This window comes from Octopus sinensis, linkage group LG16 (assembly GCF_006345805.1).
Source record: "Octopus sinensis linkage group LG16, ASM634580v1, whole genome shotgun sequence".
In the NCBI taxonomy this organism is placed as follows: domain Eukaryota; kingdom Metazoa; phylum Mollusca; class Cephalopoda; order Octopoda; family Octopodidae; genus Octopus; species Octopus sinensis.
Window position 1 is genome coordinate 27,933,105 of NC_043012.1, and position 24,623 is coordinate 27,957,727.

A 24,623-nucleotide genomic window follows, 5' to 3' on the forward strand; every position below is an offset into this window, starting at 1 on the left:
CGATGTTCCTAGCTGTCCCTTTGGGCGAAAACATGAAAACATCATTGTGCCTCCCAACGCGTGAACAGCCCACGTAGAGTTGACTGTGGGCGAAGCACTGTTCGCCCAAATGTAACCCAGCGACTTGTAGCGTTTGGCCTTGGGATTTATTGATGGACATTGTGAAGCAGAGTTTAACAGGAAACTGAGAATGCCTGAAGTGGATTGGTAGGTCAGCGCCCGACGGTGCATGCATGGAATGAAGACGTCCTCTCCCTTCCCACAACCGGTAAGTATTGTGGCCGTTATTAAATGTGGTGCCAAATGTTTCACAGCCAGACGTGTGCCGTTGCACTGTTTAGGTGGAACCAAATTCCTGATGAGCATAATGGGCGCACCGACTTTTAACTTCAGGATGTGTGGCGGCAGGCCTGGCAGTTCAAGTGAATTCGGGAATTCAACAGGATAATCGGCAAGCTTGGCGGGGTCTGCTGTCCTATCTATAGATTTGTAGATGTGGACATCACCAGGAATAGCTTCAAGTAGCTGGATATTGATGGAGTTGACAGTTGTATTTTTGGGTGCGAGAATAGCTCTGCCTGCCAGCCATTTTAGGTCGCGTAAATTGTTTTGTAGGTCGTGGAAGACAGCGTCCTGGAGGCTAGCAGGGGTGTCGACAGTGGTGCAAAGTGAGTCCAATTGAACGCAGCCATCCACATCAGCCGGCATCCTATTTTCACCGAGCGATAAAAGGTCCCTGGAGAATGCAGCGGATCCACTGTCACCAATCAACTGCGCGCACATGTTAGTTTGGAGGTGCAAGGGCCGCACATGTGCCCAAAGAGCTGACGACTTAAGGCACACGCGCACGGGTTCCTTTTGGAATAACAGGTAGAGTCTGCCTGAAGTCTCCTGAAAGAAGTAAAGTCAATCCTCCCATGGGGGCCGTAGAGTCTCTGATGTCTTGCAGGGACCTGTCCAGTGCCTCAAGGGCGTCTTTGTGTGCTATAGTGCACTCGTCCCATACGATGAGTTTGCAACTGCGCAGAATGTCGGCCTGTTCTTGGCGATGTTGCAGATAGGTGACTCGGACTTTGCCAGATCGAGCGGGAGTCTGAAGGCAGAGTGGGCGGTTCTGCCACCCGGAAGCAACGTGGCCGCGATACCAGAGGAAGCTGTCCGTGTTGCGTCTGACCTCCGTCAGAATTAGTTTCGTGACGAAGGTTTTGCCAGTGCCGCCAGGTGCGTCAAGGAAGTAAATCCCCCCACGTTGCTGTCTGTCAGAGTCTACGATGGTGTTGTAGGCTATGCGCTGGTCTGGAAGCAGTCGTGGTTCATTATCTTGGACGTACTGGTGCAGTTCCTCAATGCAGTAGGAAGTTTTGCATAACAATTCAGCAGACATAACATTAGCATGTTCAGGTGTGGGTGGTGGAAGGCCGTACTCTGTTAAAGCAGAGCCACCCATATCGATGACAGCGTCTTCGAGTTGAATAAGCGCAAAATTGTAAATGAAGTTGGTGAACGTGATCTCGGTGGAAGGGCATGCGACATGTCATCCCTGTATTTCATCCAGAGACTTAGTGGGTCACTAAACTGACATTTTTGAAGAAGGATTGCGTAAAGATGTCGTAGGGCTGAAGGCGTTTGCAGTAAAGCGCCCTCTGCCATAGTGGCGTCCCACTGGGAGTCATCCTCTAGAAGGCCAAGTCTCATACATGCTTCCCTGAAGGTGTCGCACAGAACCCCATTGACGGTACGTATATTGCCGAAACCTGTTGGACCAGTGACCTCATGTAGAAGGAGACGGCGGTAGAAGCATTCTTGCTGGTTTGGCGGGATGTTGTAAACTCGACCCAGGCAGGAGTCAAACTTGACGCCTGGGAAGCCTTCAACGTTTTTGCCGGATTTCCGTCGAACCCAGGTGTTGTTAGACCACACGAAGTACGATGGGACCTGTGGGTACAAAAGTGTTCGAGCGAAGTCATCACATTGGCATAATTTGAAGAAACTGGTCAACGTTGTGTCTTTAGGGTTGGTGGCTACCTGCGCAGCACTTTGCTCTGTGAAGTAAATCCGCTGTCCATTTTCCAAGTGTACAGCAAGCTGTACCACAGCCGGGTGTCTCTGATGGGGCGGGAAGCCGTAAATGTGCCAAAACGCTTCGTTGCTGCTGAGGTACCGGCCTGCCAAGTAGTTAGACACTTCGTCGCGACTGGTGGTCCCCTGAATGCTGAACATGGCAGCATCGCTGCCCTTGTTGATATTGATATGGGGGTCAATTTGGGGACTGCTTGCGACCTACTTTTTGTGAGCTGGCGTTGAGCAGATGAGTAAATCTTTTGTTCCGTCAGATTCTGGAAAGATTAACGAGTTTCGAAGAGACCTCTGCCCTTTCCGGTCAAAGAAAGTTTAAGGAAAAAAATAAATCTGCTACCCTTTAAAATGTGGGAGCTGTGGGTTTGTGGAGTCAGTTGGAGGGTAGCTGTCGTGAGGGTCGATGCAGAGATGACAAGCGTGGCGAGAAAGACAGACAGTGAGAGGAGGACGGGCAGATAGGATTAAGCAGAGCAAGAGAGAGGGACTACGGCATGAAGGCATGGCTGTTCGTAGCGGGAGTTTGTAAACGAAGAAATGTAACGGTATGTGTTGTATTTTGATGTGAATTCTGTTAAAAAAGAGTTGTTAAAGAAAAGAATTGTTGAACTAAAAAAGAGAATTGATGTGAAAAAAAGAGGAAAAAGAAATGAAATTGTAAAGACATTGTGAATTAAGGAAAAGAGTTGTTGAAATGTAAAAGATAAAGAAAGAAAGACTTTAATGTGATTTGAACATTGAACTGTATCGTTAATGTGAACATTATTTGTTTTAATTTGATCTGAACTGTTGTCTCCGGACTGTATATTGTATTTGCATGCTTTGATTTTGTTGCTTGTATTTTCTTTGATGTATCTGATGTATTTTACATTGTATCTGATGTCGTAATTGTTATAATCGTAATCGTGCGGCCTCCATTGGCTGGACTCCTTCGTTTGTATAGCGGATACCCATTGCCGCCTGTTTGAGTCTCCAAAGTGAACCATTTAGGGAATCCCTTTGAGCAGGCTAATCCGTTTTTGCAGCATGGTGTGTTGGTGTAATTTGGTCCACAGGGTCCGTGTACCATGGTAGTGTGGGCAGTTTCGTACAGTTCGGGGTCCTCATCGGGGTCAGGAATCTCGGCGGAAATGAATTTGTCAATGTCATTAGTCTCGATTTTATTAGTTAGCCAAATTAAGATGTGAGCATGTAGCAAGCCCCTCATTTGCCACTCGACCGAAAGCATGTGGCACCTGACATGCCTGAAAAATCTGACCCTTAACTATCAAATCCATCATTTTGCCCAAATTCAGACGGAAAACCCTAGCAACGATGTCGTGCCGATGGGTGTGAGACTGACCTGGGAGGAGTTCACAAGTGATTTCGTCGCAGCTGGGATTGCACATGTAGGTGATAAAGAGGTCTGGCCGGCCGTAAATGCGCACGTAGGTCAAGGCGTCTTGGGTTTTTTCGCGCATATATCGCCGTCCTCCCGTGAAGGTGGAGGGTAGAATGCATGACTTGCCGATATTGTGAGGCTCATTTTCTTGTTGCAAGCCGTCACGGAGATGAATGTAGGAGTTGGAGCGAAGTTTGGTCTGATTAAGTTTAATGTATAGCAGCCTTTCCGATTCCATTTTGGCGGCCATGTCGATGGCGAACTGGTTGAATAGCTGACGACAACGGGGCAATAAGCTGAACTCACCCTCCCTGACCATGAACCGGTATGAGTAGAACGCCCTGCAGGAAACCGTCTTTGATGCCACAGTAGTTTGATTGGAGGGCTGCCGTAAAGGAATTCCGAAGTGGTAGCCGTCTTCCCCATGGATGGAAGCACTCCGTCGGTTCCGACGACGAGGGTTCCGGTTGATCTGATCAATGGAACAGCCTGCTCGTGAAATTAACGTGTAAGTGGCTGAGCACTCCACAGACACGTGTACCCATAACGTAGTTCTCGGGGATATTCAGCGTGACACAGAGTGACAAGGCCGGCCCTTTGAAATACAGGTACAACAGAAACAGGAAGTAAGAGTGAGAGAAAGTTGTGGTGAAAGAGTACAGCAGGGATCACCACCATCCCTGCCGGAGCCTCGTGGAGCTTTAGGTGTTTTCGCTCAATAAACACTCAAAACGCCCGGTATGGGAAACGTAACCGCGATCCTACGACCGCGAGTCCACTGCCCTAACCACTGGGCCATTGCGCCTCCAATGTCTTCCCCATAAGAGAAAAGCAATGGATACTGAAGCGCGTCATAAGATCTGAGTCTCGCTGATCCTGCGTCGGCTGTTACCACGGGAGGAGATGATTATGTCACGGCTGTTGTTGCTCTCCGTGTATGACCGGCAATTTCGTTGCATGCAGGTGCATTGAAACGGCGTTCGTGCTCCCCGTGGAGTCGTTTATCAGCATCAATGACAACGGTGAAGTTTGGAGACGGAGCACTGTCCAAGGCATACCTGTAGCTGCAGACGTAGCTGTTGATATCATGAAGCATGGTTTGGAGACGGAGAAGAACGTCTTTGCGGGGAACATAGCATGTACTCGGTATTATTCCAAGGCGTGCATCAACCTGCTGGTTGTAGTCGGCAATGAAGTAGATTTGGAGGAAAGGAGGCTGTTGAATCTCGTCTGGCAGAAGTGACCCAATAAGATGGCAGACCTGTCCCTGCACTTTGAAAGTAGGCATCTAGCCTTCTCTAGGAGGAATTTTGGCCCCGAAAGAGGTCATTTGGAATGAGCAGTTGTACTTTCGAATGATTTCAAGGAATTGTGACGATTCGGGGGTTAAACCCGCCGTGAGATCCTTCAGTGGTTGAAGTGGTTCCCGTAGGGGTGGCAGGTCCACTTTGCCACCAGAGCAGCACAAACCAGGTGGCTCTCCGGGCCATTTCTTGGCTTTGCAAAACTGGCATACAATTGTCATTGACCACGCAAGAAGTTAATTGTGGCATTGTAGTTGAATGCTAGTGACGACCAGAAAGCGGGGGTAGGGGTACGTACACCACAAATGATATCCCGATTTTGGTTGATACTCTCAAGTCGAGTGCGCTGTGCCCCAGCAGATTGAGATGCGCGTGCGACAGCGGTAGCAGTGGCATCCCTTGAAAGCCTTTCAGCTCTCGCCTCAGCACCCTCTGAAGTCTGGAGCAGCAGCAGTGTTAATGGCATCTCTGGATGTCCGAATAGTTCGTTGGTCTGGAGTTTCGGCAGATCGAGTCATGGCTGTGTTTGCGGCGTTAGCAGCTTGGCGAGCTCTCTTCTGTTGAGGTGTTTTGACAGATCGGGCCATGGCTGTGTTTGCGGCGTTAGCAGCTTGGCGAGTTCTCCTCTGCTGTGAGGTTTTGACAGATTGTGTCCTGGCAGTGCTAGTGGCGTTAGTTGCATCCCGAATGGGCTTTTGTTCGGGGTTCTCGCGAGCTCTGCGGATGGAAGCACAGGAAGAAGCCCGCATGTTTTGGCTGGACTGTTGCTCTTTCGTCAACCTCGAGTGGAGGGAAGATCTGTACGCTGCGGCCCTTGCAAGTCAGGTAGAATGGTCGCTAGTAGTTTCAGATGCCTGAGCAGCAGCAGAACGGGAAGCGTTTTGCGAGAGGCGCAAAGCGGTTTCCTCGTGGGTCTCGCATGCCCTTCTAGCCCTACCAGCCGATGCCTTGGCCGTCCGAGGGCTGAGGAGGGCCCTTCTCATCTCGGGTGGCATTTTGGTGGATAGCAATGTGTTTGGCAAAGGTGTAATAAAAAGGAACACGTGGGGTAAGTATCCCAAAATGTATAAAAATGTACAAAAACGGCAAAAAAGCGGGCAGCAATGTGAGTGACAACAACGAAAAAGCGAAAAGTGACCAAACTGAACAAACGAATGGAAAAGGTTTTTTGGTGCATACGACAAAAGCGGCTTATAATAAACCAAGAGTTTGCAAGTAGTGTCCGAGGACCCTTAGGGTACGTCAAAAATTGAAGGTAAAATGTTTGGGATGGTAGTTATAAAGAAAGTTTAAACAAAAAAAGTATTTGAATAACTTGCGGCTGCAGCAGCTATTAGCAGAAGTTGCGGTGTTGGGGGTAAAGTCTCGAATGTAATTTCTTCCTGGTAGGAATTGGTTGGGTTGAATTATCGATAACTGTTTGATAGTTATTTCAGAGTGTAAGAGTTAAAAAGGTTGAGTTGCGTCCCTAGACAGTCTGTGGTTTGTGTTAAATACACAAATCGGTTTGCTATGTGTGCCACATATGATTTAATTAACCGATTTTTTCCAGTAATAAAGTATCCTATTGGAATAAAAAGGGCCATATAGCTCCTTGGATCAGATATGATGCTCGCTGTGAATTTAAAAAAAAATTCCTGCCAATTTGTGAAAGATATTGTTGTAAATATGTCATCTTGAATTTGAACGCGATTTCCCAAAAGGGCATGATTTTATCGATTTTTTTTCTGATGGTAAGGTATTGCATGGAAAACTAACGTCAGAATTAAGTTTCGTAGGGTAACATTAAGCTTCACCATGAGTTTGGTGAAAATCGATTGCAAGTTGCGAAAACTACAACAGAAAATGCGTTGCATATAAAAAGCTTAGATTCTCGACCCCATGTCGAATATATCGATTTTTTTCAGAACTGGGGGAACTTTTCAAAATTTTCGCTGTGTTAGTTTTGAATTATGACATTGGGCTATGTGTATGTCAAGTTTCATCAGAATCGGTTTAAAGCCGTGGTCAGGGTGAGGGTACAACCTGACAGACACACAGACTGACAAACTGCCGTTTATATAGAGAGAGATCTTCTTTCAAGTTTTTTCTAACTTATATGGTCTTTTGAATATTACCATGTTTAATACTCCCTATTAATAAATACTGCATGGCAGGAAACACATTCCACTGATAGAGGTTTTTATATTTCTGCCAATGGCTGTTGTAGAAATTAGTGAGCATTATGTGCGTGTATGTGTGTGTGTATACATATACATCATGATGTTGCAGTTTGTTCCTGTGATTTCACTCCTTATTAGCAGAGATGCATATTATTAGCAAAATGTGTTACCAGATACTATTAATACATTTAGAGTAAAAGCAAGTATCATTAATACCTCAGGAAGAAAAGAAATTAAATTACATCACTTGAAATACAAGAGATGTTTTTTTTAATTTTTTGATACAAAATATGATATGCCTATAAATGTAATGCAAGAAATTTGCTTATAACTTTTTGGATATTAGTACAGTGAGCCTAAAAGCTTCATTATCTATATTTTATTGATAGGTTCTGCAGTTCCTTAACTCAAAATGTGAGCGGTCCTTTAAAATGAAACGTAACCCTCGAAAAATAAACTGGACTGTCTTGTATCGGCGAAAGCATAAAAAAGGTCAGACTGAAGAGGTTGCAAAGAAGAGAACTCGGAGGACGGCCAAGTTTCAGAGGGCCATTGCTGGAACCACTCTCAGCGATATTTTGGCCAAGCGTAATCAGAAGCCTGAAGTAAGAAAAGCTCAACGGGAACAGGCCATAAGGTAATTTTTTTCTTTAGTTCATGATAATTTTATATATTGTGTATGTATGTATCATTTCCTCATCAAATATTATCCATGGAGAATTATATATCATTTGAAAGTTCTGGTTGTGAACTTCCTTCTGATATAATTTTAATTAAAATCTGGCAGTTACATATATCAATGTCCCTCAAACACCCTGTATTTCCAAAGTTTGTTATAACCAGAAATGAAAGAAGCATTAATTTAAGTTGTTCAATTTTGCTCAACTGAGTATACCTATCAGTAACAGCTGTAAGCTAAATTTGTTCTAATAAAGGTAAAATATGTAATGACCATTATCTATAACTGGTCTTATATATCACTGTATAAAGACTAGTTTGTCTGGAGCCCAGCAACAGGTTTACAATGTAGAATTGTGATGAACCATAACCTTGGACTCTGTCATAAGAATACTTGTACTTCACTAATCTAAACAATATTGTTAGCCTGGTGTGCCAACAGAGAGCTTATGAAGTATTTTGCCCAGATTGATAATCCCTCATTATTAGCTATATATATATACTTGGAAATGGATGCATGACATTCATTCAATATAAAAGAAGACAATGTAATAAGGGCTATAGATGAAATGAATCCAAACTCAACTACTGGCCCTGAGGAATTCCCAGCAATCCTTCTAGCGAGTCTTAGCAAGACCACTGCAGTCCCTTTTTCAGAGCTTCCTTGCAACTGGCAAACTTCCAAGAAAACTGAAGGAGGGTATAATATACCCTATTCATAAAGGAGGTAGCAGAGCAGAAGCCAAGAACTACAGACCTATCTTTCTGACCTCACACATCAGCAAAGTCATGGAATGAATAGTCAGAAGAAAACTAATCGCCTTTGAAGAAAATGACTTGCTGCCTAACACCCAACATGGTTTCCGACCAGGAAGAAGCTGCCTGACTCAGCTCTTACAACACTATGACTGGGTGCTGAAATGGGCTGAAAGAATGGCATGCAAAACTAAATGCAATACCCATTAAATACACTGGATCTGAAGGGATTGCAATCTGAGAGGCACAGTCAGTGCAAGACCTGGGCATTTACATGAGTAATGATGCATCCTTCCATGTGCATGTTGCTAAATTGGCAATGAAATGCAGTTGGCTGAGCGGATGGATTCTTAGAACTTTTAGAACAAGAGATCAGGAAACCATGATGGTCCTCTGGAGGACACTTTGACTATTGCTCTCAGCTATGGTCACCAACCAGTGTCAAATTAATCTCAGAACTTAAGGCAATCCAATGAAGTTACACGAAGAAGATAGCCTCTGTGCAGCATATAAGCTATTGGGAAAGACTCACAACTCTATTCCTTAGAGCGTAGGTTAGAAAGATATGCCATAATATACATCTGGAAGATCCTGTAGGACTTCTTCCAAACTTTGGCATCGAGTGTTACGCAAATACTAGAACTGGGCACCACTGCATAGTGCCAAGGACTCCAAATTTGCCATCAAGATGTAGGACAAGATACTGTGATAGCCTGGGCTTCAGAGGTTCACAGCTCTTTAATATCCTCCTGAATGACCTGAGAGACCTGCATGGGGTGGATGTAGGTGTCTTCAAAATAAAGCTGGACCTCTTCCTGTCAAGTGTTCCAAATGAACCAACTTCGTGGCAGGAGGTGCAGCATTTGTGAAGTAAAATTATGTCGCAATACCAAATGGCTGTACCCCAGCATGGCCACAGCTCATGAGCTGAAACTAGATAAAATAAAAAATCAAATAATAATATAAAATATATATATTTGCATATATGGGTACAGGACATCAACATGAAATGTGAAAGCAAATGAGAGAAACAAATGGCATAGAGGATATCAGTCGTCAGCTGTCTGTCTACTTCCCATTTCGAGCATTGAACGACAATATGAGTCTTCGAAGACGGTTGCTCCCAGAATAAAATTGGGATTTATGTAAATGTAAGATCTAAGGATCCAGGTGTAGGAAGTTAGTAAGCTTTGAGCAGTTTGTAGGCATTGTAAAAAACAACTTTCGGGAACAATCGTTTATTGACATAAAGGGTTGTAAATTTTTCCATTGTTGAAGTTCGATAAGCTGAAAAAAGTTATTTTATGCTTCTCGGTTACCAACTAGGTCACCAACTAAAAATCCAGATTGAGGGAATAGAGCTGGTAAAATCCAGGCTACATATGTTTTCTTGCTAGCAGAACCTTGGAAGTAATAATTACTCTGCTAGCTGCTTGTTGGGCCAAAGATGCCTTAGTTAAATCTTCTGTGAGTGAACTCTGGATCCTATGACGACAATTTAATCTTCATTTAACTAAGGTATCTTTGGCCTTGATGCGTAGCTAATGGAATGCATCTGGTTGAGTAATTAGTACTTCCAAGGTTCTGCTAGCTAGGGAACATATGTAGCCTGGATTTTACCAGCTCCATTCCCCATTCCCCAATTATATTTGTTTTATAACTACTAACACAAAACTCTTGGCCTTTGGGTCCAAATACTTGTATTGGTGTTGCGGTACTTGGATCCCATTGGTGAACAAGCGGTCATTTTGGTGAAAAAGTCATCAACAGCAGTTTCTAGCCAAATGCTTTTTCATGTTAGCCTGATGGGATCAAATCTGGAGAATTGGAGTGGGTGATAAGCCAGCTGAAACTCAGTCGTGTGCAACAGCCATTGAAAGTAAGTGCTGAAGCATTGTCCTGATGAAACAAGACCTCATTGGTCAGTTTCCTTGGGTGTTTGGTCTTGCTATCCTTTTTTTTAACTGCTTGAACAAGTTGGATTAGTACTCTCCATTGATGGTGTAGCACTTTTGAAGATAGTCAATAAATGCAGTCCAAAACCTGAGGCCATTACCTTCTCTGTGGATGAAATGACCTTGGCCTTCTTTGGAGCAGGTAAGGAGGAGTGTATCCAGTGCATGGATTGCCTGTTGCTCAAAGTGATGGACCCAATACTCCTGCAAGGTTAGGAAATGTTGAAAGAAACCAGCTGGATCTGCCTCAAACAATGTCAGATTTTCCCATGTAATTAGCATGGTGTACTTTTGATTTGGTATCAGGACATGACACTCACTGAGCAGAAATTTTGTCTCATGCCAAGTTCATTGTGCAGAACATTCTCAACTCGTATGGGATATGCTACTAGCATTGGCTATTTGATTTATTGCCATTACGTGTCCTCCATCACCATGTGATGAAAACAATGTTATCATCGGTGGTGGCAGTTGCAGGATATGCAGACCATGGTCATTTTCAAGATTCTCCTTCCCCTGCTAAATTCAGTTTCCACTTTTGCACTGTTGATAAAGCCAGAGTGTCATTTCCTAATGTAGCAATTGTGTCAGCATGAACGATATTGGGAGGCTAAGTCCTTTTTCTGCAGGTATTTGGTAACACGAATTCTGTTCCTTTTCAAGAAAAGTAGCTACTAGTTCTAATTTATATAAGACAATTATTCTGAAAATCTGACAAATGTATATGACACTCTACTGCAGACTACCTCGTTGACGAACGACAGAGACCTTATCTTTGTGGCTGGTGACTTCAATGGTCACGTTGGACGACATGCTGGGGGCTTCCATGGCGTACATGGAGGCTATGGCTCCCGCAACGAGGAGGGAACCAGGCTGCTGGAGTTCTGTGATGCAAATAATCTTATGATTTGCAACACTAACTTCAGGAAACCTACCAGCCACCTAGTCACTTACCGATCGGGCCAACATACCAGCCAAATTGACTACATCCTTGCAAGGCAAAGGGAGAGATGGCTGCTTATAAATGCCAAAACCTTCCCAGGTGAAGAATGTACCCCACAACATAGACTGGTAGTTAGTGACTTTAGGATCAGGACTAGGAGGACTACCAGAAGACGACCAATATGGAGAAGAAGGATCTGGAAGCTTAAAGATCCTGCAAATGGACAGAGATTTAGGGACATATTACTTGAAGCCTTTGACGAAGCAGAAGGAGATAGAGCATCACAGGGGGTAGAAGACAGCTGGACGTTTCTAAGGGACAACCTGCTGAGAGCCACTGACCAGATCTGTGGCTGGTGCAAAGTCCCCTCTCGACCTAGAATAACGTGGTGGTGGAACAATATTGTAGACAGGGCTATTAGAGAAAAGAGACAGGCTTGGAAGGTCTGGAAAAATGGGGGTAGCAGGGAATTGTATCAGACTGCCAAAAGAGAAGCTAGGAGACAGGTTTATTTAGCCAGAGGGGAAGCAGATAAGGAAAAATTTGCCAGTGTTCTGCGCTGTGAGGACCAAAGACTGGAGGTGTTTCGCGTTGCAAGACAGTGTGTGAGAGAGAATCGTGATGTGGTAGGAGAGAAGTGTGTTCACATGGAAGATGGTTCACTTGCACTAAATGAGGATGCAAAGAGAGAGGTTTGGAGATGCCATTATGAAAGGTTGCTGAATAAAGAAAATGGATGGGATAAAGAGAGTCTGCCGAATGTTGACCCAACAGAGGGACCAGCTATCAGGGTTGATAGTTCCTTGGTAGCTAAGGCAATTAGAAGCATGAAGACAGGGAAAGCCCCAGGCCCATCAGGAATCACTGCAGAGATGCTCAGAATGTCTGGTAGTGTCGGCTATAGCCAAGTCACCTGTATAGTTAATCAGGTGATACACAAAGGAGTCATACCCAATGACTGGTGTAGCAGCATAATAGTCAACTGCTACAAAGGTAAAGGTGATGCCCTAGATACAAATAACTACAGAGGTATCAAGCTGTTGGATCAGGTGATGGAGGTTACGGAGAGGGTCATAGCCCAACTAATTAGAGAGAGAGGTAGTTTAGATGAGATGCAGTTTGGGTTTGTGCCAGGGAAAAGTACTACTGATGCTATATTCCTGGTAAGGCAGCTGCAGGAGAAATACCTAGCCAAAGATAAGCCCCTGTACCTGGCTTTTGTTGACATGGAGAAAGCCTTCGACAGGGTCCCCCGATCCCTTATCTGGTGGGCAATGAGGAAACTAGGGATAGATGAATGGTTAGTGAGAGCTGTGCGGGCCATGTATAGGGACACTGCTAGTAGGGTGAGGGTTGGGAACGAGTACAGTGAAGAATTCCGGGTAGGGGTCCACCAAGGCTCAGTACTCAGCCCCCTCCTATTTATCATAGTCCTCCAGGCAATAACGGAGGAATTCAAGACAGGATGCCCTTGGGAGCTCCTCTATGCTGATGACCTTGCTCTAATTGCTGAGTCGCTATCAGAACTGGAGGAGAAGTTTCAGGTGTGGAAACAAGGATTAGAATCGAAGGGCCTCAGAGTCAATCTAGCCAAAACCAAAGTCGTAATCAGTAGGAAGGAAGACAAATCACAAACGCCTTCAGGTAGATGGCCCTGCTCGATCTGTAGAAAAGGTGTAGGTAGAAACTCTATAAGATGCACCAAGTGTAAGCTATGGACACATAAGAGGTGCAGCAATGTCAAAGGAAGGCTAACTAGGAAGATGGTTTTTGTATGTGGCAGATGCTCAGGAACAATAAACACTGAAAATGCTCTGAGACCAACTTCCGTCACTTTCCAGGGAGAAAAACTAGAAATAGTTGATAGTTTCCGTTACCTAGGTGACCAAGTCAGCAGCGGGGGCGGGTGTGCTGAAAGTGTAACTGCTAGAGTAAGAATAGCTTGGGCAAAGTTCAGAGAGCTCTTACCTCTGCTGGTGGCAAAAGGCCTCTCGCACAGAGTGAAAGGCAGACTGTATGATGCGTGTGTACCAACAGCCATGCTACATGGCAGTGAAACATGGGCCGTGACTGCTGAGGATATGCGTAAGCTCGCAAGAAATGAAGCCAGTATGCTCCGATGGATGTGTAATGTCAGTACTCATAGGCGCAGGGGTGGCTGTGTGGTAAGTAGCTTGCTCACCAACCACATGGTTCCGGGTTCAGTCCCACTGCGTGGCATCTTGGGCAAGTGTCTTCTGCTATAGCCCCGGGCCGACCAATGCCTTGTGAGTGGATTTGGTAGACGGAAACTGAAAGAAGCCTGTCGTATATATGTATATATATATATATGTATGTTTGTGTGTCTGTGTTTGTTCCCCTAGCATTGCTTGACAACCGATGCTGGTGTGTTTACATCCCCGTCACTTAGCGGTTCGGCAAAAAGAGACCGATAGAATAAGTACTGGGCTTACAAAAAGAATGAGTCCCGGGGTCGAGTTGCTCGACTAAAAGGCGGTGCTCCAGCATGGCCGCAGTCAAAATGACTGAAACAAGTAAAAGAAAGAAAAGAAAGAAATACTCGGCAGAGTGTAAGTACCTTGAGAGAAAAGCTGGACCTAAGAAGCATCAGTTGTGGTGTGCAAGAGAGACGTTTGCGCTGGTATGGTCATGTGGTGAGAATGGATGAAGATAGTTGTGTGAAAAAGTGCCACACCCTAGCTGTTGAGGGAACCTGCGGAAGAGGCAGACCTAGGAAAACCTGGGACGAGGTGGTGAAGCACGACCTTCGAACTTTAGGTTTCACTGAGGAAATGACTAGAGACCGAGACCTCTGGAAGTGTGCTGTGCGCGAGAAGACCCGGCAGGACAAGTGAGTCCATAACCCGTGGCCTTCTACATGGGATGGAGCCAGCCTACGTATGCATACCTCCCTTCTTGGGACACAAAACTCTACTTGTGAAGACCCGTTGAGGCAAGTGATGATCAGGATCAGAATCGAAATCGATCAATGGAAATTGCAGTTGTGTTACCAGTGCCGGTGGCATGTAAGAGAACCTTCCATTTCGTGACCGTTGCCAGCACCGCCCCGACTGGCCTCGTGCCGATGGCACGTAAAAAGCACCATCCGTTTGTGTCCGTTGCCAGCCTCGCCTGGCCCTCGTGCCGGTGGCACATAAAAAGCACCATCCGTTCGTGGCCGTTTGCCAGCTCTGTCTGGCACCTGTGCGGGTGCCATGTAAAAAGCACCCACTACACTCACGGAGTGGTTGGCGTTAGGAAGGGCATCCAGCCGTAGAAACACTGCCAGATTTGACTGGGCCTGATGAAGCCTTCTGGCTTCACAGACCCCAGTAGAACCGTCCAACCCATGCTAGCATGGAAAAACGGACGCTAAACGATGATGATGATGATGATATAAAAGTGTGTAATGATAGAGTTTGTTAAATATGGATTTGAAAAGATTGTCGAAAACACCGAAAAAAGTTATACTAATGCATATTTATAATTTATTTTAATCAATTTAGTTACTGAAAGCAATCTCTCTCACTTTCTTTGTGTGTACACACAACATATTTAGGTACATGCACATGTACACAAATGTATGCATGAGTGTGCGAGTATTTATGGCCTGTGTGTGTGTGTGTGTGTGTGGTAAGAAGCTTCAGGGAGGGATTGTAGAGGTTTTTTGCCTCCAGTTTGTGTATAAATTGTGTTTTATAATTGTATGGACTTTTTGGTCCAAATATATTGTATTTTAAATTGTAAGAGGATTAATACCTCTGTATATGCGTTTTTAAAGATCAATGATTTAGAGAAGCAGAGCGTCGGCAGGCGCTTTCTGTCTTCTCCCATCTTTATCATTATTGTATCATAATCATTCGCCTCATCAATGTCTGTGTCCAGTCTGCAAAGCTACTTTATATATGTAGTGCCTACATGGCAAATTTAATGAATAAAAGAAGCTTGCTTCCGAACCACATGATTCTGGGTTCAGTCCCACTGCATAACACCTCAGGCAAGTGTCTTCTACTATAGCCTTGGGTCGACCGAAGTCTTGTGAATGGATTTGATAGGCGGAAACTGAAAGAAACCCGTCGTGTGTATATATATATATATATATTGTATATATATATATATGTGTGTGTGTGTGTTCCCACCATTGCTTGACAACTGATGTTGGTGTAACTCACTGTAACTTAGTGGCTCTGCAAAAGAGACTGAGAATCAGTACTGACCTTACAAAGAATAAGTCCTGGGGTCAATTTGTTTGACTAAAGGCAGTGCTCCAGCATGGCTGCAGTCAAATTATTGAAACAAGTAAAAGAATAAAAGAACATATCTGTATGAGGCTGTATAAAGATATCTACATTTATATATCATACACATGTATATTTATTTATACACACAGATACATATGTATGTATATGCATACAAGAATACACTGTGTGTGTATGTATGTATATATATATATTGTTATGGAATCCCAAAGTTGTTACGGAATCCCACCTGCCGTCGCTCAAACTTGAACCCGGGATCCCAATAAGTCGAGCGACGACGATTGACCAGGCTCGATTGATCGGGAAAGTTCGCCACGGAACTCAGAGAGGAGAGAGACACAGAGATAGACACGAAGGCAATCGGCTACATTTAACAACTAGTTTATAACAATTATTACATCATCGAATACATTTAAAGAAAACACATGCAAGAAACAGGTGTACAACAGATCAAAGCATTTAAACATGCAGATACAATATACACGTCGAATCAAACAAATCAATACATTATACAATGTTCATATCAGATCAATTCACGTTACAAATCAATGTTCAAATCCAATTAAAACAAATAACGTTCACAGTTCTTTAAAGTCTTTAAAGACTACATCAGAGTCTTTCTTTTCCACAACAATTCTGAACATAAATACCACAACTCAATAATCAACACATCAACAAGTCCTTTACTCAATTCACATTGTTCAATTCTTTAGCATTTCTTTAGCCTTTAGCACTGTTCTTTCTTTTTACTCTTTCCTTCTTTTTCTTCACATATCAAAACATAATTAAACACATACCGTCAACGACAGCCAAAAGACACAAACAAAACTTTACCGGACGTTCCTTTCCGTCTGCAACAATTTCAGACGATTACTACTGTAATTACCAAGCCCTCTCTCGCTCTCAGTCCTCTGTGTATCTCCCTCTCTTTTACGTTACTGTTATACTCTCGCCTGTCAGCTCTCATGACTGTGTGTCTGTCTTTCTCTGCGCTCCCTTCGTAATCCCGTCTGCCATGTTACTACCTCAATTTCTCTGGAACTGACTACAGATTTACAGCTCCCCCTTTTTATAAGGTAGTTTCTTTGACCCTTCCTTGACCGGCAAAAGGGGAGGGGTCCTTCCAAAAGCCATCACTCTTTCCAGAACAAAGGACTATAACTTTACATTGTAGACTTTGTCTCCAAGCCAAGCAAGGTAGGTCATAGAAGTGTCTCTGACTGACCTATTCACAATATATATATATATATATATATGTATGTATATATATGGAGACCTATTGTGTCAAGTTCATCAACATCAAAAAAAAAAATCGAATGGATATTGTAGTTGTGATACTCGTGCTGGTGGTACGTAGGGCCTCACAGAGGAAATGACAAAGACTGAAACCCCTGAGATATGCTGTGACTGTGAAGACCCGACAAATGAAGTGAGTTCATGGCTCACAGGACGGCCTGCTGTGCTAACCTTGGATCGTAGAGTTAAGGAGACCTATTGAGTCAAGTACGTCAACATCAAAATAAAAATCAAATGGAAATTGTAGTTAAGACACCCGTGCCGGTGACACGTAAAAAGCACCGTCCGAACGTGGCAGATGCCAGATAAAAATGAAATGGAAATTGTAGTCAAGACACCCATGCCGGTGACACGTAAAAAGCACCGTCCGAACGTGGCAGATGCCAGAGCCGCCTGACTGGTGTCCATGTCGGTGACACGTAAAAGCACCAACCGATCGTGGCTGTTTGCCAGCCTCCTGGCCCTTGTGCCGGTGGTATGTATAAAACACCCACTACACTCACGGAGTGGTTGGCGTTAGGAAGGGCATCCAGCTGTAGAAACACTGCCAAATCAGACTACAGCCTCCATGGCTTACCAGACCCCGGTCGAACCGTCCAAACCATGCTAGAATGGAAAACGGATGTTAAATGATGATGATATACACACACACACACACACACACACACACACACACATTTGGCATTGGTGTCAAAGCATTAGATAGAACATGTTAGATTTTAAGGGAATACTATAGTCCAATGCAATATTAAAACAAGAATCTTAACTAGCACACACAGATGTGCGTGTGCATTGCCTGCTACATGTGTTTGTTTCTTTCACTGAGTTATGGGCATGTAAACTCAACGACACAAACTTAAGTAAATTTGAAACTAAGAAAAGCATGTTTTCAAGTTTCTTACTACATTTAGGTACAAATTCCTTTTTATTATTACTGTCACAATTTGCAAAATTGTTTAACATTTTCGTTACTAACCCGGCTGTAGCCGGCCGAAAAATTTTTTTGTTCATAATACCAACCTGGCCGTGAGAACCTATTGTTATTTAAGTGTAAATTTGAACCCAAATCTCGTTGGTACATTCGTTAAAACATGTGATTTCACATTGTAAATAGTTAAGTTATAGTATCCGACATTGCTTGAAGTGATATCTCAACTCAGTGAATTTTGGGAGATTTTTTTCCACATGTTTTTCGGCATCGATATTTCTTCAACTTTGAAAATGGATAGGAGTTTCATGTTATCAAGCATTGATTCCGAATTTAAAGCTTTTTCAACGGAAAATAGGGAGATATCGAGAAAAAGAATGAAATAGGTACTAAAGCACGTGGTGTACAAAATAATGAATATTTTTTTATCCGAAAATGAAAGCAGCGCCTTCCAAAGAAACAAAGCTGCGAAGGCGACAGCGAAGACAATTTTACATCGGAATGAAGTAAAAAAAACTTTGAAAATGTTTTTATTAGCAATTTTTCTGAGGAAATAAAGTTTATCTATAGCCTTTCTTAGGAAGTGAAACCATTAGACTTTTATTTTTTTCAGTATGCTAGTTTGAAGCGATCACTTCGGAAACAAACTTACACAGATTGTAAACAAACACAAAATGGGGGTTCAAAGTTTGGAGAATTTGTGAAGCAAATACTGGGTACTGCGTGGATTTAGTTTTTATACAGGGAAACTAATGTTAGTCAGCATGGCTTAGGGTACGATGTGGTCTGGAAGTTATTGTTTGATGCGATCATTGCGGAAACAAACTTACGCAGATTGTAAACAAACGCAAAATCGGGGATCAAATTACGGAAAATTTGTGAAGCAAATACTGGGTACTGCGTAGATTTAGTTTTTATACAGAGAAAATAATGTTAGTCAGCATGGCCTAGGGAACGATGTGGTCTGAAATTTATCACTTCCATACCATAACCAGGGCCGTATATTATTTTTTGACCGATTTCTTTAGTTCGTTCAAACTTGAGGTGGATTCCAGTATTTCACTTTATTCCACCTTTATGGTACACCTGTTGTGCATTAAATTCAACTGATGATATAGTGATGTGCACAATTCTTCTTTATCAAAATTTTGTTGCATACCCATTTGAATATTAGCTGATGATTCATTTTCTATAGTGATGTTTAAACAAAATTTTAATTTTTTACCTTTTGCTCAATTTAAAATTTTAATATTTTTACCTTTTGCTCAATTTACCTGTAATTAAAGTCACTTTGAGACAAAAGTTATGCAATAGAATTGATTAAGAACCCTTTCTTTAATTATGTTCTAAATATCACATTAATATGTTGATGAGTAAAAAAGTTAGTTATTTAATGAAACAAGCCTAAATTCATGATTATTTTAGAATTTAATTGAAACTCATGAGGGGTGTATTTTGGTCAGAAATATAGTAACGAAAGGGTTAACTTCCAAAAATAGAAATATCTGATTCATAATCATGTGGTTTTTATGTTTGCTATATATTTTCTTAGCTTTTTCTTGCGGCTTCTTTCAAAACTTCAAAACTCAGCTGTTTACATAGTGAAATCACATGTACTAAGTTTGTGCTGAAATCCTCATTTAAATATGACTAAGGTTATTTTGGCCATTTTAGACTAGGTTGGTAATGAAGGAATAGTTTGAAAAACACTTTTGAGCAAGAAACTTCTGATCACTGGAAGAAAGAAGCAGATTCAAAATACAGTGCAATTTATAAACATCTAATTTATTAAATGCTATTTCCATTCATTTGTTTTTTAAATATATACTACTGTACCAAGGACTTTGTAATTCTGTGTGTGTGTGACTGCAGAGGACATGCATAGGCTTAAATCAAATGAAACCAGCATGCTCTGCTGGATATATCATGTTAGTGTGCATGTACAAGAAGGTGGAATGGTTTTGAGATGAAAATTAGGTACAAGAGGCATTAGTGCGCAAGACAAGATGGCACTGATATGGTTACATGATGTGTATAGATTAGGACAGCTGCATAAAGTGCTGCTCTCTAATATGCAGGGAACCTATGGAAGAAGACAAAGTGGTGTGAAAATTATATTTTGAGCCTCACTGAGATGACAAAAGACCAAGTCAATCAACTATTTACTGTGGCTGAGAGTACATTCTCAGCTAAGTAAAACCCTAGACATTTTATACTTGCTTTCCTTTTGCAATCTTTTGATCTCACCCTCTCCCATCTCTGGGCTGGTGTACGAGCCCCATCCCCTCTCTGCTCTCACACTTTTCTCATTTTCTGGTAGCCATATTTCTCTTCTACTGCAGCACACCTTTTTCTGTCCCTTAACCCATTCGTTACTATATTTCTGACCAAAATACACCCCTCATGGGTTTCAGTTAAATTCTAAAATAATCATGAATTAAGACTAGTTTCATTAACCAACTGTAACTTTTTTTTTACTTACCAACATATTAATGTGATATTTGGAACGTAATTAAAGAAAGGGTTCTTAGTCAATTCTATTGCACAACTTTGGTCCCTAAGTAACACCAATTACAGGTAAATACAAATAAACTGAGCAAAATATAGAAATATTAAAATTTTGTTTAAACATCACCATAGAAAATAAGTCATAAGCTAATATTCAATTGGGTATGCAACAAAATTTTTAATATAGAATTGTGCCCATCACTAGGATTATCAGTTGAATTTAATATACATAAGAACAAGTAAAGGTAAAATAAAATGAAATACTGGAATTTGTTTTTGAAGAAAACTTGAAGATTAAATACATCAACTAAATGAAATATACTCACAGACATACACAAGAACATATATAATAAAGATTTACCATAGAATTTAAATCAAAACTTGTCACTTACCTTCAGGCAAATTAAAATTATAGGTAAATAAACAGTAAAAATTAAGTAAATTTGAAAAATATTTATACAACCTAATACATACATGCAATATTCACACAATATTTCTATCATGGAAACTATTAAAACATCTATAAGGGGTCTTATTTTAAATAAGGGATCAAAGTTTGGTTCTCCACGTACTGGGGTATCGGTTCAATTTCACAAATCGTATTCTTGACTTTATACTGGAAATATACTGATCTTAAAAAGGTTCCTAATCCTGGGTAACTGTCTTATACCCATAATAATATTTGTGGCAAAAAATAACCTGTATTTCTTCCACAGTTGTGGGAAACCACAAGCTATCTTTTTTTCCAGTTTGTTTCTGCACTTCAAATAAGCTTTCAGGAAAAAATAAGAGAAAAAGGTCTAATGGTCTTACTTCCTCAGAAAAATTAATAAAAATATTTTTTAACTTCTTACTCCATTCGGGTATAAAATTATCCTCACTATCACTGCTTTCAGTTTCAGATCCAGAAATATCTGATTCATTCTCATACACCACGTGCTTTTGTACTTCACTGATTCTTTTTCTTGATTTCTCCATATCTTCCGTTGAAAAACTCAAATTCAGAATCACTGCTTGATAGCATGAAAGTCCTATTCATTTTCAAAGTTGAAAAAAAAAAAATGAAGAGAAAAGTTTCCCAAAATTCATGTCAGACAGTGTTGGATACTATAACAACTATTTACAAAGTGAAATCACATGTTTTCATGAATGTACTAATTGAGATTTGTGTTCAAATTCACATTTTAATAACAATGAGTACTCTTGGCTGGCTACAGCTGGGTTGGTTGTTTGAATCAAAAACCCTTTCAACCGGCTGCCGCCAGGTTGGTATCGAAAGGGTTAATACTACTGCTTCTCAGTTGAGGTGTCTTGTGCTGTAGGTTACTTTGTGACCTCAATGCTGTTAGGACCCCATAAAAGGCACCAAGTAAAATGATTGTAATTAGGTAGTAGATCCAGCTGTAGACATCCTGCCAAAACAAACTGCAGAGCTTGGTGCTGTCAGGCTGTCCAACCCATGCCAGCATGGAGAATGGACATTAAAGGATGTGTGTGTGTGTATATGTATTTTTGTTTGTCCTCATTACTGCTTGACAACCACTGTTGGTTTGTTTACATCCCTGTAAAAGAGAGCAGGATGAAGAATAAGTCCCAGACTTGAAGAAAAAAAAAGTACTGGAGTCAATTTGTTTGACTAATTATCCCTTCAAGACCCCAGTCATAATTTTTTATAGTTGTAACATTTTGATTGTTTCAAACCTTTTGTCTGTGATGATTCCTCTCTTTATGGTTGAAGAATGATGATAATCATAAGATTGGTCTTTCTGAGACAATTGAGATAACTGATACAGTTGCTGATGTTAGTTGTTCTGATAAAATGCATGATGGTAGCTGCTCTTGTGAGTACATCTTTCTTTGTATTACCATTTGTTGATTTTTACATATTTAGTTTCCATGGAAATTTCTTGGTTTGACCAATCAAAAAAAGAATGTTTTGCAATTCTTCACCACCCCACCATGGTGTTTTTGAAAACTATGATAGGGGGATGGGACTTCGTAGATATGTTAGTTTTCATTTACTTTATTGTTATGACCTGCCGTCGCTCAACTCAGCTCAGGACCCTAAGTTGAGCGACGACGACTACGCTCAGTCAAATCGGAAATCCACTGCAGAAAGCGGTGGGGTTGGCACCGAATGCAAACCAGTAACCGGAGACAACAACAGGAAGAGAGAGACAGCGGAAGGCAGTTGCTTACATTTAACAATTTTTACAACATCAATTAAAACGTAATACATTTAAAAACATTTAACAGATCGTACGCAGAGTAAAAAAAAAACAATCTATGCATTTAAACTGAGTACAACATCCGAAAACAAATAGTCTCTTTCTTTTCCTGGTCTCTTCTTTTTTCTGACACAATGTTCTTTTCCTTTTAGAAACACATCTTACAGATCTTTTTACAGAGTCTCTTTTCTTTTTCCAAACATCAGAATTCAAAAACATAAATAAACATTACCGCAGGTTTCTCGTCCGCAACAACACATCACAAAACCCTACTATCAGTAGTCCAAATCCTTCGCTGTCATCCTCTTCTCTACCTCTTGCTTGTCATCTGTCACATTCACTGTCTGTCTTTCTCAACGTTGTCATTACCTCTCGCCATCACCACCTTCATGGCTGACCGTCCGTATCGACTGCTGTCTGATCCCTCTAACACCAGTTCGTCGCATTTTAATTTTTTTGTAACCTTTCCCTGACCGTGTAGGGATCAAAATGCCACTTCCTAACTCATTAATTTCCCTTACCGTTGACAAGACAAAGAACCATTATTTTTTTTTCCTGCCAGTTCGACTCCAACCAACGGAACTAGGTCATAGCGTTTTCCCATTTATTCACCTCCGTAACATTATGAAAGGGCTTATAAGAGCAGGAGTTTAGGTCTAGGTATGCAATACTTCCTCATATGATTTTTCTTTTAACTCCCCCTTCCCCCCTTTCACCAGTTTAGCATATGCAGGTGATAATTCTTTCTCTTTAGCTATGCCTTTTCTTTGTTGATATGCTTTACTATCAAAGTTAGAAGTGTTCTTAGAGTACCAGGAATGTGGCCTTGGTTATGAAATCCATTATGAAATGTTCACTTATCTTTTTGTTTTTCTACTTGGTGTTTGGTTGTTTCTGGGCCCAAAGTGTGAAGTTTATTAGCATAAAGCTCCATCAAGAAGTGCCAACCTCTCAAAGTAGAAGTGGGAGACCCAGGAAGAGATGGGATGAAGTACGGATGACTTCAGGACACTGAACCTTTCAGGCAAGATGACAAAAGACTGAGATGCCTGGCACATGCTCCACAGCAGAAGTTCTAAGGCTGTTCCTCTTTGTTAAGAGGATTGATCTGCAAGTCTTGTGCTAGTGCCATGTAAAAAAACATGCATGCCAGTGCCACTAAATGGTACCTGGCACACTGGTAAGTGGTTGGATTTAGGAAGGGCATCCAGCTATAGAAACGGAGCTGAATCGGACTGTAGCTCGATGCAGCTTGCCAGTATGGACAACAGATGTTAGATGATGATACCAACATTGAAACTTGTTGGGATGCTCCTTTCTGGGACAGTGAGTAGGATGTATTTGGAAACATCCATGTCTTGTATTGATGGGCATAAAGAAGACTTAGTTGTTGTGTTGAGGATTTTTTCTTTCTTTAATCAAGCCTCCAAAGATTTACTGAAAACACATTCAAAATAACAAACCTTTATCTCCAGTTCACTTCCAGATTTTTTTGTAAACTAACTCATATCTGGTATGAATTTCCTGTAAATATATCTTTCATGATGAATCTCTCAAAATGATGAATGCACTAAATAATTATGCAGTATCCTGAGTGCTTCCTTTTTCCTAATATATAAAATCTATACACCACTTTAACCAGTATACATAGATTACCTCATTTTCATTTTTTAAATAACTGTAAGATGTGTGACAAATTTTGAGTAATTTGGATAGTGAAACATATGCTAAATCATTTTATATTTAGTTGTAATCAGATTCATTTGAAACAACTGTTATGAAATAAGTTTAGTGAGTGTTCTAAAAATCACTTGTTGATTGATAAAGTTGTTTTATGAAACCAGTCTAAATTCATGATTATTTTAGAATTTAATTGAAACACGTAAGAAGTGTATTTGAGATGACGTTGCGATTTAAATTCCTTTTGGACTTGTGCAATATGATAGATTTGCAAGCTTATTTTATAGTTATAATGTTTATTTCTACAGGGCTGCTAAAGAAAAACAAAGAGCTAAGGAAGCGCTGAAGAGGAGTGTCAAAACCCCTGCAAAGGTTGGTAACTGTTTTGATTTTATAGAAATGTTCTGCTTATTTGTTTTTTTATATTTTTACATGTGTACGAAAATGCATGTTGCTTGGTACACTTGCT

General features: G+C 41.4%; 1 protein-coding gene across 1 annotated transcript in view; it reads left to right on the forward strand.

Moving 5' to 3' along the window:
• Positions 1-24,623, forward strand: part of LOC115220399 (60S ribosomal protein L24) — a 28,378-nt gene that overhangs the window by 2,627 nt on the left and 1,128 nt on the right. Inside the window, exons 3-4 of the mRNA XM_029790521.2 lie at positions 7,313-7,560; positions 24,463-24,526. Of these exons, the coding sequence (XP_029646381.1) occupies positions 7,313-7,560; positions 24,463-24,526 (312 nt within the window). The remainder of the gene's footprint in view (positions 1-7,312; positions 7,561-24,462; positions 24,527-24,623) is intronic.